Source organism: Palaemon carinicauda, chromosome 30 (genome assembly GCF_036898095.1).
Source record: "Palaemon carinicauda isolate YSFRI2023 chromosome 30, ASM3689809v2, whole genome shotgun sequence".
In the NCBI taxonomy this organism is placed as follows: domain Eukaryota; kingdom Metazoa; phylum Arthropoda; class Malacostraca; order Decapoda; family Palaemonidae; genus Palaemon; species Palaemon carinicauda.
Window position 1 is genome coordinate 21,386,505 of NC_090754.1, and position 17,500 is coordinate 21,404,004.

The 17,500-nt window shown below is 37.7% G+C and overlaps 1 protein-coding gene and 1 long non-coding RNA gene across 2 annotated transcripts in view; one reads left to right on the forward strand and one right to left on the reverse strand.

Moving 5' to 3' along the window:
* Positions 1-10,539: 10,539 nt before the first annotated feature.
* On the reverse strand, positions 10,540-12,750 carry LOC137623685 (uncharacterized). The gene is made up of 2 exons (XR_011040613.1): positions 12,467-12,750; positions 10,540-11,901 (listed from the first exon to the last, which is right to left on the reverse strand). It is a non-coding gene; the product is annotated as an uncharacterized lncRNA (long non-coding RNA).
* Positions 12,751-13,171: 421 nt separating this feature from the next.
* Positions 13,172-17,500, forward strand: part of LOC137623686 (uncharacterized) — a 16,476-nt gene continuing 12,147 nt past the window's right edge. The window contains exon 1 of the mRNA XM_068354516.1: positions 13,172-14,532. Coding sequence (XP_068210617.1) covers positions 13,995-14,321 — 327 coding nt within the window. The 5' untranslated portion in view covers positions 13,172-13,994 and the 3' untranslated portion in view covers positions 14,322-14,532. The remainder of the gene's footprint in view (positions 14,533-17,500) is intronic.

Genomic DNA, 17,500 nt, shown 5'->3' on the forward strand with positions numbered 1-17,500 from the left:
CAGGCTTCTAAAGACTATGCCCACTCCACCCTTCTTTTTTTTCGTTTGTCACTCCTGGCCTTAGAGTCTATGCCCTACCAGTTACTTTTTTTCCATTTTTTACTGTTATTTGTGTGTTCTGAAAGATTTCACACCATTGTTGTTTTTGTCTAATTTTTCGTAGTTTCTTGCCTTTTCAAGTGTCCAACTGTTATTCCTCTCTCATCTTTTCACTATTCAGTCTCATATAGTTTATTCTCTTCTATTGTCTCTCTCCCTCCTTCATATCCATGATTCATTCAGACTGAAAGGTTGTGTCCTAACTTTCAGGCTCTGAAAGGTTGTGTCCTACCTCTTTTTCCCTTCTACTTTCAGGCTCTGAAAGGTTATGTCCCAGTAATATCCCTTTTCCCCCTTTTTACTATTCACCAAGGCCCGTAAAGGTTATGCTCCAATATTATTCTTCTTCCCATTTTTCATTATTCCTTTTAATCTTTAAGGATTTGGGTCCCACTAATAATCCCTTTCTCGTTTCATCTCTACTTCAGGCTCTTGGGTGAAGGGTCTCACCATTTCTCCCTCTGGATCAGGCTATATTATATAATGAAGCCTTGCCATCCTCTAATCCGAGGTCTTCGTGTGGTATTAGACGTTAGACTAAATTGATTTTATCATGGAAAATGAAATGGTTATGAGAAATATAAAAAATTTGATGGAAAGATCATTAATGGATCATAATATTATACCTGCATGCTTCTCTAAACGGTCCTCGGAAAATTTTAACATTCGTGTAATTAATTTATTCAGAAAAATAATTAAAGTTGACTAAGCCTTTTTACAATAATGAGATTATTGTATGGTCTTTTCCCGGAAAATCTATAATAATTTTAAAGCTATTAATGTCATTCCTAGTGCCAATGTAGTTAAAAAGTACATTTTGATATTTTTCAACTCATAAGATGTACTTTATATAGGTCAAACCATTTGTTTCCTAGTAAGTGATCATTCAACTATTTGTCACACAAGTTCACTAACAAATAAGATAGTTTCATTACTTAGATATTCATTCTTACATTTTAGGTATTGATTTAGGTGAGGAAAAGCTTGATATTGTTTTTGATGACCCAATATATTATCAAATGTCTAATTTACTTTTCTCTCTTTGCAGGTAAGATTGGTGTGGGTGTTGCATTGGTACATGTGAGTTTTCTCTATTTTTCGTTTTTTTCCGTATGCTTTTTTTTCATACATCTTTGCCGTGTACGTTATTGAATTTCCACTGATGATTGCAGTAAATTCTATAAGTACGTTTATGATTGAAGATAATTAAACCCTAAGTTGTTTAAATGCTTCTTGGAGGATCTTTTGCGAATACGTACGTACAGCTCATTAGAGTTACGAAAATAAGAGGGAATAGATTAGAGTGTGATTTGAACTGGCAATAAAAAGGACTGCCTGTACTGGAGATATTGAGGAGAGGGAATTGAATGCTTAAACTATCAAGCAAATTCGGCCATTTCAGTGACCACGCTAATTGACGTACTTTCCAAGCTAGTGACATTATATTTAGCGGCATAGAAGGGCGAGGGTCACACTGCATTGATGGAATTATTGCATAATCTAAATGTCACTTAATGCTGGGGAAATTCGACATAACTGGTATTCGAAACACGACGGAAGGACAAAACTGTGATACTACTCGTACGTTACTTGTATAGTTTACGTATGTCTCTCTCTCTCTCTCTCTCTCTCTCTCTCTCTCTCTCTCTCTCTCTCTCTCTCTCTCTCTACTGAATTTTCTTTACGAGTAAATTTCAAGATCTTGTTGATAAGAAGATAACCACCTTTTTACTTCGCTATTGTCTATGCGACATGCCGCCTCTCACACCAGACTCCATATGTCTATGGTAAGTATGGAATCGTTGATTGCAGAGTAAGACTGCCATCGGCTTGGCCATACTGTAAGTGTATCTGGCTTTCACAGTGGTCACCCATACATGGCCTGACCACACCCTCTTTAGAGTTGCTTTCTTGGCCGTCTCTATTCCAGATGCCAACTAGAGTGGCATTACATTCTATCGACGACGACAACGACGCGCTTGAAGCAGCACTGCATAAGAACGGCGCACGATTCGTGCGCACACCTTCAGGTCCCGGGGGCTGCTCGAAGCCGGTTCGCTTCAAAGATTTTCTGGAGAAAAAAAATATCTTGTACAATATATTTGCTCTTGTTTGTTTTGTGATTTTCGTCGCTCGAACGAAATTTATTGCCATTACGAGCAAACAGTTTTTAAATTCTTTTCTTATTTAACGCTTTTTAGTTTGATGTTCTGAAGCGTCCGTCTAGCCGAACACAAATCTGTTCTATACTCAACTGTAGTTTCCTTTGCGTTGATTATTTGATGTTCATCCTTTTCTCACATAATCTTTACATTATTTAAAGGGTGAACATTATTTCCCTCGTATGTGTGTCTGTCTTGATCCCTTTGTCGCACGTGTTCTCCACCTTGAGTAGATGGCGCGCAAGGCACACGTGGGCAGCGACTGCTGCTGTGGCTGCACCCAGGCACTCCCTCATCATCATCATCATCATCATCATCCTCATCATGACCATCATCATCATCTTCAACATCACAATCGTAATTAGGAGTGCCTAGGACACCTTGTGCGTTGCTGTATAGCGAGACAGATGCCACCCCACCTTAGAGCATTCCTCTCTTTAATGGCATCACCTTCTGTGCCACGCTAAGCGGTGCAAAGCCTCATGTTTGTATGACGATCATTTTTCTCGGTTCTACGGAGAGGTTTCCTTTAAGTGCTTCCACTACATTCAAGTCAGCAATATATTGCTGTGATAATTAGGATAGCGCAGTAACATTGATGAGGAAGATACTTACAATAAATTGAAGACGAAACAGTAACGTCGTCAAGTTTAATAACAAAACAAAAAGGAATAAACAATAGCTATGGTAATGATACCAACTGTTGTTGTTCGAGAGTTGTCTAATGCAATATTTGCTGTTCCACGGTACCCAAGCAGGTATGCTTCCTTGCCCAGGTACAATGACGCTTTGCTGGTTATCAAAAACACCTATGAACTGGATATTGTTAAGCTTTTCTGGACCCATATAAAAACAAGGACTTTTCCTCTTTTTTAACTATGCCATGTTGAAGTTATGAGTCTGTTGTGTTCCTCTATGGGTTTGCAGAAAATGATACGGGGTTAGGACTTTGTTCATTATATGGGAAAGTTACTATGCTCATGCGTTCTTAAAACCTGTAAAATCATTAATGCATCTCAAGAATTGCTACAGAGATGTTAGTTGTTATTTCGAAGCAAGGTGTCGAATTCAGAATCTTGTAAAGTCTATAGGTATAATCACTGTGTTATAAAACCCGTTTCTTTAGGTATTGCAAGAAATTATAATGATTCGACACGTTGTTACAGGATTTCTCTAGAAATGACATGGATGTATTTTTCCAAAGAAATAGATTCTTAGCAATTGAAAATACTTGATCTCCTAAACAGAAGACATATCATCAGAATAGTTTCCTGTAATGTATTTTCTTTTTATAAATTGCTAATATAAAAAATATATTACATCCTTGCATTGGTTTTGCTAAGAACCAGTTTGACAGGTCTATCTGGAGTTTTTTTTCTAACTGCTCGTCATAGATGACCTGTTACGGGGTCATTTCTAAGAAATTTCTCTGCTCAATATGTTGAAAGAAAGATGGAACTTTATTTCCTGAAGTTGCAAGGAAAAACAGAATATTAAGAAAGGAGAAGCTTTATTTAAAGGAACTTTAAACCTACAGAGAATGTTGTTACCATAATTATGTCGTCAGCAGTCCTTTAGAAATATATATTTGGGAGTTAAATGGCAGGACAGGATTAGAAATGAAACTATAAGAGAGATTACTCGAGTGCCATATGCGGATGAGATCATGATGAGGGATAGATGGAGATGGTTTGGGCATGCTCTTCGCACTCCCCTCAGAGATTAGTTCACCAAACGTTCAGCTGGCCTCCACAAGATTCTAGAAGAGTTAGAAGACCCAAGCCCACATGGCTGAGGACTATGAAGCGCGAAGTAGGAGATGATGAATGGAGAAGTATTGAATTAAAAGCTCGAGATAGAGACAACTGGCGAAATTTACCGAGGTCCTTTGCGTCAATAGGCGTCGGAGGAGATGATGATAATGATGATGATGACATTTGTGCAATATTATAGTGCCTATTCATAGATGTATAACGTGATTTCTACTCATATTATTTTGTGTTACTTTTGTCGGGTGAAATTTTGAAAGTAGAGTGTTCATATCTACGTTTATCCTGGGTGTCTTGTAAATGCTTTTTTTTCTAGTGAGAACTTACTGCAGAATAAGCTGAAATTAACACTTTCCATTTTAAGGAATAAATGACAACCCCGAGTGAATTTCAGTGTGAAAAGTTTCGGCAAGGTTAAATTATAATTGTCTTTAACCATCACAAAAGCTGATTATGGATAACTGGAGACATTTTAATATTGTCATGAGATGGAAGGATTACTGGAATGAGGAAGTATCCTTTATGGACCGTTTTTGATATTCCAGTTTACTGTACAATACGTGTACGAATATACTCAGCGTATCTTGAGAATCCTTTTTTCTCCATTTAATCCTATTATTATAATTTTTAACCAGTAACTAATGCTTCTGGCAGGGGTTCTTAAGCCCTTCCATCTGTTGGGTTTTCTTTTGACATATTTCATCTTGCTGCTATGAATTATATTCCAGAAGCTTTTACATGACACTGGTAATCTCCCGGATATTCTGGTTTGCTTCATTTAGCTCCTGTCCATTTCCATTGTCCTACTTTACTTTCTTTACTGCGTGTGTGAAAACTTGACATTAGGATAATGTGGTGCTCATATACCAGTAGGAATTTATCTAGCCAGTAAGTTTCTCCTACTGGTTTCCCTTGAAAAGGAGACGACACAATGAAGAAATTCAAAGATATTGTTCTTCTTTTGTAGAAGGTTACTCGTCGTCTTGAACAGTCGTAGAATGTTTCTGAAATGGGAGAGTTGTTAAAATATCTAATGCAGAACTGGGAGAGAAAGCTAGAGCTGCTTGACTTGTGAAATTCAGTTTGCGAATGGCGGTAAATTAAGATACTGCTTAATGTTGTACACCTGATTTCTCCTAGTTTTCGTTTCTGTCCCTCACCTTCCTTTGAGAGATAACCAAGAGTTTGTCTTGCAAATACGATGCGATTGATTTCTATCTATCAGGGCAAATATCTTCTGGTTTTAGGGGCCTAATCTAACCAGTATGATCTATGGGAAACAAGCTGCTATTCGTATTGCAGTGTTTTGGGTTAAAGTCCTTTTTGTATTTGTGAGATATCTAGCTTCTTTTATGGTCTCTTAGTCAGGATATATATTTTGATACTGTTTCGTCGTGTCCTTGGGGGTCATTTTTGTATTTGGGCTTAAAACTGCATTGCGTCGTATCTGGAACGAAATGTAACTTAAGATGCATACAAATTAATGGAAAATCACATTTTTGTGATACGAGTATAGTCAATAATGAATTATTTTGATGACAGAATCATCTGTCATCATTTTGCAATCGTCTAGTTTCAGCATAACCAGCACTTTCATATCAAAGTAAAAATCATTAGATTAGATTTTGCTAATAGGTGCCAAAATCAAAAAAATATTTTTTTTTAAGTCGCGTATATTGGCAAAATTGCCTAGTAATGAATATCTGTTTCCAGAATTTTTCCTGAGCTATTGGTATTTTTGGAAACCAGTCTAAGTACCATCCAAGTTGAATCATGCAGCTTCTTTTAGAAACCAGACTAAAAGTTTGGTCTTTTGAAGGGTATTCGAGACCACCGCCGAGGCCTTAAAGAATTTCAGGGGCCTCCACTGAGACTTCACATTTCTTCAGACAGACCCCCACCACCTAGACTTCAGGTTTTTCCAAGTAAGACCGCCAGCAAGGTTTCAAATAACTTTCAGGAGACCACCACAGCGATCTCTCTTAAAGTTTCAGAAAGACCAACGCTAAGATGTCTGACTTTATATGAATAGAGACTTCATGAAACAATGTGGCTGCTTTCAGTGGCTGTTTTTAGGTTATTCTAATTTCAAGCAGAATCTCCCACCTGCATTATATCCAAAGTTTATTTTTGGAGTTGGTGAACTATAAACGAGAGCTACTAAGATACGTTGCTCATTTGGGTATTTCATCTGCAAGTTAATGGTTTTACGCTGGTCTTTGAGTGATCAACTTTGCACTGTTCAATGAAAGTTGAGAATATGTCTATTCCCTCAGCTTATTTCTTATCATTTTCTCTCAACAGATTGAGGTATTTCTTTAATCGAAAAGAAAATAATCGACTTTAGTATAATTAGTTTATATTTTTTTATGAAACAATTTCGGATTTATATTGCTGCTACATGTTTGAATTAGTTGACATTTCAACTAATTCTCATTCTATTTGATAAAATTAGAGATTTGCTTAATATCTTATAAGAGATAATGAGGCCTGAGTAGTGTCGAAAATACTAAATCTCATTTTTTTTTAATTTCATTTTATCAGTGTAACTAGGTTTCACCCAACGTGATATTGTTGAACTCTCGGTGTATTTCACCGAGGTTTCCAGACGGAGCCGGCTGGCTTAATCGGTTCTTTTGGACAACCTTGGAACTTAAAGCGTCTAAATTTCTGAGATATCTTATTTATATATGATTCTACGAAGAGCATTTGAACATCAAATTTATTTTTTTTGGATTCTACTTGAATTGACTTGTTTTCCCTATTCAATCATGCTAGATTTTTCCCTTACTGAACCTACTGTAAAATAGTATTGGTAAAGGTTAAAGAATTTATTATTTATTAGACCTTACTCTATTCCCGGTTTCTTCTGTTAAGCTTTACTTTTCCCTCAGATCATCCTGCCAAGAAAATGTGAAAACTCAATTTATTCGAAGGCTTGTTACCTATCCACAAATTTTCTGCTAAATTTTATGACTCAAATTATTGTTTCTCATTTTTCGGAAAAGACTTTACTCGATTTGGATCTGGTAAACGTCTCTGCTACCTTAGCATATTTATATTTCATTTTTTTTCTGAAATATCTGGATTTCTTTACTTTACAAGTGAATCTAATCGATTACATTTATTCTGCTAAAGAAGGTTAATATTCCATTTTTAGTTCAGAAAGGAATCTTACGTAAGTCTCCTTTCGATTCTGCTGAGTGCTCTTGGGGCTCCTTTTTTATCCTACCAAGAAAGCACGAATTTCATGTTTTTTCTTTTCTTTTTTATTACTCGAGTGGCTGGCAATCCCTTGTTGTGCTAATGAAGCATAAGTTCCATCCTTAATCACAATTCTGTTTTGCTAAGTATGTTTCTAGTTTGTGGTACAAAGGAAGCTTCAGATGTTTCAATTTTGTTTTACAAAGGAAGCTTTAAATGTTTCCATTTTGTGGTACAAATGAAGCTTCAGATGTTTCAATTTTGTTTTACAAAGGAAGCTTTAAATGTTTCCATTTTGTGGTACAAAGGAAGCTTTAAATGTTTCCATTTTGTGGTACAAATGAAGCTTCAGATGTTTCAATTTTGTTTTACAAAGGAAGCTTTAAATGTTTCAATTTTGTTTTACAAAGGAAGCTTTAAATGTTTCCATTTTGTGGTACAAATGAAGCTTCAGATGTTTCAATTTTGTTTTACAAAGGAAGCTTTAAATGTTTCCATTTTGTGGTACAAAGGAAGCTTTAAATGTTTCCATTTTGTGGTACAAAGGAAGCTTCAAATGTTTCCATTTTGTGGTACAAAGGAAGCTTCAAATGTTTCCATTTTGTGTTACAAAGGAAGCTTCAGATGTTTCCATTTTGTGGTACAAAGGAAGCTTCAGGTGTTTCCATTTTGTTTTACAAAGGAAGCTTTAAATGTTTCCATTTTGTGGTACAAAGGAAGCTTCAAATGTTTCCTTTTTGTTTTTACAAAGGAAATTTTAAATGTTTCTATTCTGTAGTACAAAGGAAGCTTGAATTACCGTTTCATTTATACAAGAAGCTGGAATCTTTTTATTCCTTTAAGAATGTCAAGTTTCCTATTTTGGTTATAGAAAAGGCATTTCTTGAAGCCTTATTTTTATTCACTTGAGAAACTTCAGCTCCCGTTTTTTAAACCAGCTGAAGGAGTCTTGGGCCTATTTTCATCTAGCGAGAAAGCTCCTTTTATTGAAATGAAATAATTTGATAACTAAACCTAGCTTTCTGTCAAGAAAAAATTGAGACATGGGGCTTTTGGCTTGTAATCTTGAAAGAGGTTGACAAAAATATCTCTTCTTTTACTTTTCTTCATTTCGTTGTGGTTTTGCATGTTCAAAAGATATTGTTTTGCATAATTGTAAGAGTCAAATAGTTACCTATAACTTTGCAGATATTTCTAAATTCCAGTTAGCCTCTGACTCTGAGCTGAAATGATGCCACCATTGTAATTTTTTCTTTATTCCAAGTGAGTAAACATTCATGTGGAACAAGCCAAAAGACCATTAATTTGCAAAGCAACTTTCAGAGAATAGCATGGCCATATGTAATAAAAGATAGAACAGAAAGAAGAAAATGGTAGATAGATTGAAATGAATTGAAATGCAAAGCACCCAATGATTACCAGCGTCTATTGAGACCGAGAGAAAAGCATGGGGCTATCAACCTCATTCCTAAAATGGCATGAACTTGACGAGAAACTGGAATGCTGTACCTTTCTCGCGCCACCCTTTCCAAGGGGGGGGGGGGGGGGTAATATAGTAGTATGGTAAGAAGGAAAACCTGTAGCATAAACTGTCTTTCCAGGTTTCAGCATATATTTATAAGGTGACGTTGTTTGACCTCTCACCCCCTAGCCCTTGGGTATTAAAGGGCTTATGTGCCGACTGCTTGCTCTCTTTTCTTCGTGATCACCCATCCAAGAATTGATCAGACCTAAGGTAACTCATTTCTCTGCTCATGCGACCAGTGATTTCAAAATATGAGGTGGTTTCTGTGTGCTTGCATGAGTGCTTCAACGGTAGCCTACATATGTTGAAGAAACTGACGTTTCAACAGTATGCTTTATTTTTTTTTTTCACAAAAGGGAAGAGATGAATTTAATTCATCGAAAAAATCATAGCCATATTGCTTGGCAGTTTTCAAAGATATAATCGAATGACGATGATGAAAGATAAAAGAAAATCGTCTTTTTCCATTTTATTGTGAAACTTGAACTCCATTTTCCTTAGTAGCCAACTGTGAAAATATAGAATCAGTTCTCTTAGCATTAGGGTAGAAGAAACTCTAGCTATGGTAAGCTGCTCTTCTAGGAGAAGAACACTCCAAAATCAAACCATTATTCTCTAGTCTTGGATAGTGCCATAGCCTCTGTACCATGATCTTCCACAATCTTTGGTTAGAGTTCTCTTGCTTGAGGGTACACTCGGGCTCACTATTTCACCTTATTTCTCTTCCTCTTGTTTTGTTAAAGTTTTTATAGTTTATATAGTAAATATTTATTTTAATGTTACTGTTCGTATATTTTATTTTTCCTTGTTTCCTTTCCTCTCTGGGCTATTTTCCCTGTTGGAGCCCCTGGCCGTATAGCATACTGTTTTTCCAACTAGGGTTGTAGCTTAGCAAGTAACAACAACAACAACAACAATAATAATAATAATAATAATAATAATAATAATAGTGATAATAATAATAATAATAATAGTTATTATTATTATTATTATTATTATTATTATTATTATTATTATTATAAATGATAAAGGTTTGGCCTAAGGACTGCTACGAAGAGAATATCCAATGGGACAAATATATTTTAGTACACATATTCTCTCTCTTTTTTTAAAAACACAAATGTCCTATTTTTCCTTTATTTTTTTCTGGAATTGTCTTGGAAGTTAGCTGGAGTAGTTGTATTATATATATTTATATATCATTATATATATATAAAAGAATATATATATATATATATATATATATATATATATATATATATATATATATATATATATATATATATATATGGGTATACCCCTACGTATGTGTTTACTTATGAGGATTACGTATAAGAATGATGTATGTAAATTCACCAGCTTAAATTTTAATAATATGCACGTAAAATTAACAGACAGAAATGTTCAGCATGTAAACAAATGATCATTTCCAGAATATATTCTGATGTATTTAGCCAAAATTATTATAGAGAGAAGAGGCATCACCCCTAGGGACCTCGTATGGGTGTATGGGGAGAGAAAGGAAGAGATGTTTACGGTTTTTTTTTTTTTTTTGGAGGGGGGGTTAGGATGAGATTGGGGGAGGGGGGGTTAGGATGAGATGGGGGGGGGGGCTGTAAAACGTAGCTTTGGGATCTGTTTAATATTCAAGAGCCGTAACAAAAACAGGGCATTTTCATTCTCGAACGTATGCGAAGAAAAACAATAAAAAATGTAAAATGGGTGGTCATCATTCCGTACAGTTATTGAAACTTTATTTTATTCTATGTGAAAATCTCTCTCTCTCTCTCTCTCTCTCTCTCTCTCTCTCTCTCTCTCTCTCTCTCTCTCTCTCTCTCTCTCGCTCATATATCGTTTTGTAAATCTCCAAAATCATTCAACAATCTGCTCAGTTATCAGAGCTTTTATATTTCTCTTTGGTAATCCGTCTTTCGATTAAGGTTGTTTGGCAGCATTTTTAAATCACGGCAAGGTTTAACCGTTAGCAATGTTTTGAATCCGTAATTATCAAGCAGTTTGATTTCTTTTGTTGTTATGCAAGTTGTGGGGTACATATTGATGGAAAATTGAAATCTGATGTGTTGCGTCTGGTTATATCGTTGTTATGATCAATTTAGTGTCTACACTAAAATCAGGAATGGGTAAGGCTATGTGAATGATAACTTGTGTTCATTAGTTGGAGATATCTATTATTGCTCTCTTTTGTAAAGTAATGTATTTTTGTGAATTAAAAACCTTGAATGTGAGTTTTTGATAGTTATGGCATTGATGGCATTCCACGACACTAATGGTTAGAAGTTCTTTACATTATTTTAGTAATTGTGCATCTCAAAGTGCCTTATAAATATGTTAATTCTTATCTTTTGTGAAAAGCTATCTGGATTTGCTCACAGACTATACTTCCAAAGCACAGTAAAATACTGAATGTAATCTAAACAGCAGGTTCGTAGTAAAAGTGGTGCATTGTAGAATTTGAAGCTGCTTTGCAGAATGAAATGTGGCCTCTATTTGGCTTATTGCAGTTTGAAGCCTTACCAAAGTAATCGCCATTCGTGCAAGAGGAATACAGGCACAGTTCACTCCTGTGTGCTTGCATTGATCGTACCCCTGTCAGGTGAGGCGTGTACGTAGCACTGAGTTATCCTTGTGGAAGCTAGTTTGCTCTAATTATATGCGCGGGTACGCTGATGTTCAAACTCAACTGTAACTGGCATTAATTCTATAAAAGAAATCTATGTAAGTGACATATTTTCATTTTCCACACATTTCCACGATGTATATGATAAACTAACAAGTAAAACTGTCAAGTCGAAATTAGAGTCGGAAACGAACGCAATTTCGAAGCACAAGATTTGCACGATAATGTGGATCACCGAAGTTCCGAACGCAGCGCCGCGATTCGGCTCGGGAGAGCGCTGTCGGTGCTTGGGAGAAGCAGCTGCTAAAGCGGCGGCAACTGAGGGAGCGAAGAGCACCGAACAGCGCTGGCGCTCCGATCGGCCAGCATTTGCTTGTTGCGGCAGTAACGTTGCTTGCAGACTGAGGACCGGTCGAATTCTTAGCCACTACCTCCAACCACCCTTCAGCCGTTGTACGCTGCATGACGACATTTGCCTGTTTTAGGTACACGCACACACACTGACTGAGGAGGGAGAGAGAGTGTGTGTGTGAGAGAGATTCTTACTATAGTAATCCGTACTGCTTCATGCATTTAAAATCTTTCTTAAAACGAAGGGTAACATAGGGGCTTCTTTTTTTCTTCATGAGAAATGTAATGCAGTTGTAGATTTAAGACGAGACATGAAAGCTCAGTTAAAATTCCCTTTTGTTTTTATATATATATATATATATATATATATATATATATATATATATATATATATATATATATATATATATATATATATATATATATATATGTGTGTGTGTGTGTGTGTGTGTGTGTTTGTGTGTGTGTGTGCATGTGCACGTGTGTATTCTGATATTGCAGCTGCTGGTATTGTAGTAATGATGTTGGCATCCCAGAGAAAATTCTTGAGATGAACATTTTTGTCTTGTGTCAGAAGAAAGAGGGCGTGAGGACAGGAATGATTTTCGATCTGGGCGGGGATGACTGAAGGAGTACCGAAAGGTGAAGAGAGAACGCCCTCCAGTATCGAAAAAAAAAAAAAACGGAAATCGGGCTTTCAAAGGAACGAAGAGCTTACAGTGCTTCATTTTAAGATGTTAAGGGCGGAAGTTTAAAGTAATCTCGGATCTGGTCAGGTGGTGTATGTGAATCGAACGGTTAAGGGGTTGAGCACGCAGTCTCCACACACGCTCCTGTCACTTTTGAGTGGCACACATGATACCCACAGGACTTAAAATCAGGTTGTAGGTCACACTCGCTCAAACGGCGACTTTCATAGGGGTTTTATCCCCCCCTTCACTTTGCCTCCATGTCCCCCCACCTTTGTTCTCTATTTGACACGTAGTGTGCATCTCCCACCCAACCTACTCTCCCCAGCCGGTGTTAGCAGCGTTGAGGTAAAAGGAGAGAGAGAGAAAAGGGGGGTGAGGGAGAGAGAAATTATGGGATTCTCCCCAACCCGCCTTTTACTGCAACCAAAGTCTAGCCAAGGGGGGCGGAGCGCCCTTCTCCCTCCCCTCCTACCCAAGAAGCCACGCGGCTGACGCTCCATTGGCTCACGCTATTTTAATTACCAGACGAGTATTTGGCAACGTCACATGAGGCGATGGCTGGCTGAGGGGGCGGAGTTATGGTAAGGGAAGGCATGGGCTAAGTGGTCAGAGGGTGGAGAGACGATCCCGGAGGCGGGGCCATGTTGCGGGGCTTACAGTTAGCTCCTCCTACGAATCTAGTCCCACCCTTGAAGGAGGAGCTCTGCTAGACGCTCGCGCCGCGTCCCAACCCCGCCTCAGTTCCGTCGCGTCTATCTAGTGAGGAACATGTAGCGCTCAACCTCCGTCAATTGACCGCCCACACAAACTCTTAAAAGTGACACCCACGCACGCCCATGTCGTCTTATTCTGCAGTTTGTGCTGTATTTCCTTCCTTTTGTAAAGTTTCGCCAGTTAAAAAGGAAGTTTTAAAGTGATGTGGCTATCTGGAATTTGTGGTGACGAAACCAGGGGCTGTCCGGGCCTAAGTTGAAGGGGGGGAAAAAGCAACGTTAGTTGAGGAATCTTGTTTGGAGACCAAGTGATGGATGGTAATTGTGATTTTAGTGCTTTCACGACGACTTCGGCTCCGGTTTCTGTGAAATTGCCTCGATTTCCATGTCGAAAAGAAAGCAGCAGGACGAGAAGGGTCGCTGCCACGCCCGACCCCAACTGACTCCTTGGCTGGCGGTGCTGCAACACCGATATCGCCGCCGCAGTTTCTGCGGTCACTGCTGCTCACCTCCGACACGGCGGTCGGAGTAGGTAGCGACAGTCGACCGCGGACGGCTAAGATGTCGGTGCTTTCCGTTTAGTCCTGTTGACTGACGCAAGCAGCGACCGTTTGTGCAACAAGGATGATGGATGGCGGTGGTGCATTTGCGGTGTGGCAGAGTCCGGCGAAATTTGACGACGGTACTTTAGTCGTCGTCGTCGGCGGCGGCGGCAGCAGCAGCAGCGCCGATAGAGAGCGAGACAGAGAACGAGAACGAGAGAAAGAGAGAATGGGTTGGTAGTGGGGGAGGTGTGGCGATGGTGTAGATCATGATGGGTTAGTGGGTGTGAGCGACCGGGATGTTCACCAGGACAGTTGGTGGTGGTGGAGGAAGGAGAAGGTGGTGGCGGATGGATGGATGGCAGCGGCGGGCGCCGGAGCTGCGCTGCTCCTCCACCACCACCACCACGCAGCTCTCCTCCTCCTCCTACTCCTCCACCGTCACCGTTAGTGACCGGGGCCCCCACATTGCTGCTATAGGCCGCCGCCACCCACCAACCCGTCCCGACACATCTTGCGCTCTCCCTCTCACACTCGGAACTTATGGTTTTCACCGTCTGTGCCTCCTGCTGCTGCCCTTATCCTCGATCGAGACTCTTGGGGCCACAGAAGCTCGGGTCGATTGACACTGACGTCTTTACTTGGGCGCTCAGTAACTTCCTCGTCTCTACTTTTTGAAAACTCAGTGTTAAAATGGTGTTGAGGCTCACCTTAGTGAAGTTAGTGAAGTGTTACGAAGGGGTACAACACCTGTGAGATGATAACTAGTGTGAATACGTGTGAAACAAGTGGTAGTGGCCCAGTGTGCAAGGGGATACATTGCTGCTTCCCTCGAAGGTAAGAACACATACAATATTTATTTCTATTTTCTGACATTTTTTATTAAGTCCAGAGCCCTTGCCAGTGTTACGAAGAAGCCAGTGCCGTTTTCCACCGTTGCATCTCAGCTTTAACGTGTTTAACCACGGGCGATGGTTGCGGTATCTGAAGTTGCATTGTGGGACTCTGATTTTGAGAGGATTTCTGATTTAGTCTTATTCACTTGTAACTGCCATATTTGAAACTGACCTCTGATAAGATCGCCCTGAAATTTATTTTTTATTTTTTTTTTTATTTTTTTTTCTTTTACTGACCTGGACGAACCGTTCCGGTCATTGTGAAAGTCTTGATTTCTGGATGGATCGTTCTTAGCCGTTTTTAAATTCTGACCTCTGATTGGATAGTCCTCTTTTTTTCTGACCTCGGATGGATTCGTCCTGGCCGTTTTTTGAAAAATCGTGATACGGCAGTGTTGAGCGCGCAAGGTCCGTTGCATGTGTCCGCCAATAGAAAATGGGGTGTTTGGCAGTGTGTGCGTGTCGGTACAGTATAAATATGTGTGCATGAGCTTGCAACCTTACAGAAAATGGGTGGTTCAGTTCCACTGAAGGCCGAGTAAAGTGAACTTGTAAACCATTTTTCGTTTCACTTAGGTTTATTTTTCAACTTATTCAAGAATTGGGCTTCTTGGATTTTTTTAACCGTCTAGTTTCTTAGGAAAAGATTTAGCTTGCACTTACAAAAAAAATCCGACTAGTTTAACTTAGGAAAAGATTTAGCTTGCACTTACAAATGTTGTTTGTATGTTCTGTGATGTGTTAGATACTGGACTTTGATTATGATACGTTTCTTAACTTATTAATTTCTCCTGGAATTTTTTTTTAGATATTGAACTTCTATTAACTTGGTCGTTTGTATCATATGATAGTCAAAGTCAGCGGTCGTTAGTTAATATAGTACTGTACTAGTCATACAATATAGTACTTATTTTAATTCTTTTATTTATAATTTACTACGTAGGATATCTTAACTTGAACAATATTTTTTTCTAAACCTCATGAAAAAATTTACTTGCAATCAGTGTCAAACAAGTGGAATTTAAATAGAAAATTTTTTAGATTACCAGTAATTTCTTGGTGTACGTTCACTGTTGAGGAATTTTCTTTCACTAGTAGTGAAATGTAGGAACGAGGATGTGACGATTGCTCAGTCTTTGAAAACATTGTCCCTAAATAACATCAAGTGGAATATTGCCTTAGCTTGACAATGGCACCATTCAAGTCCGTATATGCCAGGTCCGTTATGGTACGTTCATTTTTTTTTATGCTGGCTAAAATTGCATTTTGATGGCCGTGGTAATTTTTTTAAACTATTTCCTAATCTGTCTGTGCGTGTGTATATATATATATATATATATATATATATATATATATATTATGTAGGTAAATAGATGGAGAGAGAGAAGCGTGTTATATTTATAGATAAAGAGCAAGAGAGAGGAGTATGTGTTTCTTAAATCAATGAGATATGATATTTTTTATCAACTTTACATATGCTTGACTTTGTTTCTACTACATTAGTGGTTTTTCAGCTTACTAAGTGTTGGTAGCTCTCGGTGATAGGTTAATGTTGTAAAACTGTTCAGTGCTAACTGAAGTATGAGAGGATATGGGATTGCAATAAGTTTTATTTTTTTTTCTAGAATAAGATTGCCCAAACGAACTTACACTCGTACAAAGTTGAATCATGGGGTCCACGAAATATATATAAATAGTCTGATGAATTTTCCCCCTCTTGCTTTGGTTAAAAATTGTTTTCCAAATTAATTGTGCAGTATGTTGAACTGACAATAATGATAATTTTGATATAATAATTTTTTTATAGTTTATTTTTACCAGACCAGTGTTATGGTGGATACGTAACAGAGTGTTTTGTTAGCATAAACTGTTGCATTATCTTGAATGTGATTACTTTGCAAACATTTGTTAACTTACAAAGTCACTTTGATTTATCGAGATTTTGTTGATTTTTCCCCTTATGTCTCTGGGGTCTTGAGATTTGCATTGGAATACACGCATGAATTGAAGTAAAGGCTGTTTTATTTCAGAAGCTGATTATTAACTAAAAATCTCTCTCTCTCTCTCTCTCTCTCTCTCTCTCTCTCTCTCTCTCTCTCTCTCTCTCTCTCTCTCTCTCTCTCTCTCTCTCTGCATGAGTCATTGTTTTACAGCTTGTGGGGCTAACCTTCAAGAAGTACAGTATGCGCAAGGCAGGTTTCCTTGACTGTGACCTTAGGATGATCTAACGGTTTTTAGAGGATGGGTAGAGATCTTTGGGAAGTGGACGAGGGTTGTGTTGTTGATCAAGAGGGAACTTTGATGTCGTCTTTTATAATGATTAGAGAAAACATACTCAATTAGAATAAGATTTTTACTTAGAAAATTAAATTCAGATACCTTATGTGCAGACATTTTCATTGTATTTAATGAAATTTATTTTGTTTTAGTAGTCTTATTGCCACCCATTGATTAATTTGTTACAATCTCTTTGCTCAGGATACTGTATGTGTGTATATGCCTATATATATATATATATATATATATATATATATATATATATATATATATATATATATATATATATATATATATATATATATATATATTGACCGTAAATATGTAATGGCCTCAATGAGTAATCAGTAGCATCCTTGCCTACTAACTGAGAGACTTGAGTTTATCTGGGCGAGGACAGACAGGTAGACATACTTAGTTGTTTTTCTGATGGAATTAGATACCTGGATGGTTAGACTGCAAAAGCACTCTCGACTATGAAGTAGGTCATGAGGCAAACATCATCATCCCTAGAAGATTTGTAGAGCATATATATATATATATATATATATATATATATGTGTGTGTGTGTGTAGATATATATATATATATATATATATATAATAATATATTTATATATATATATGTAATAT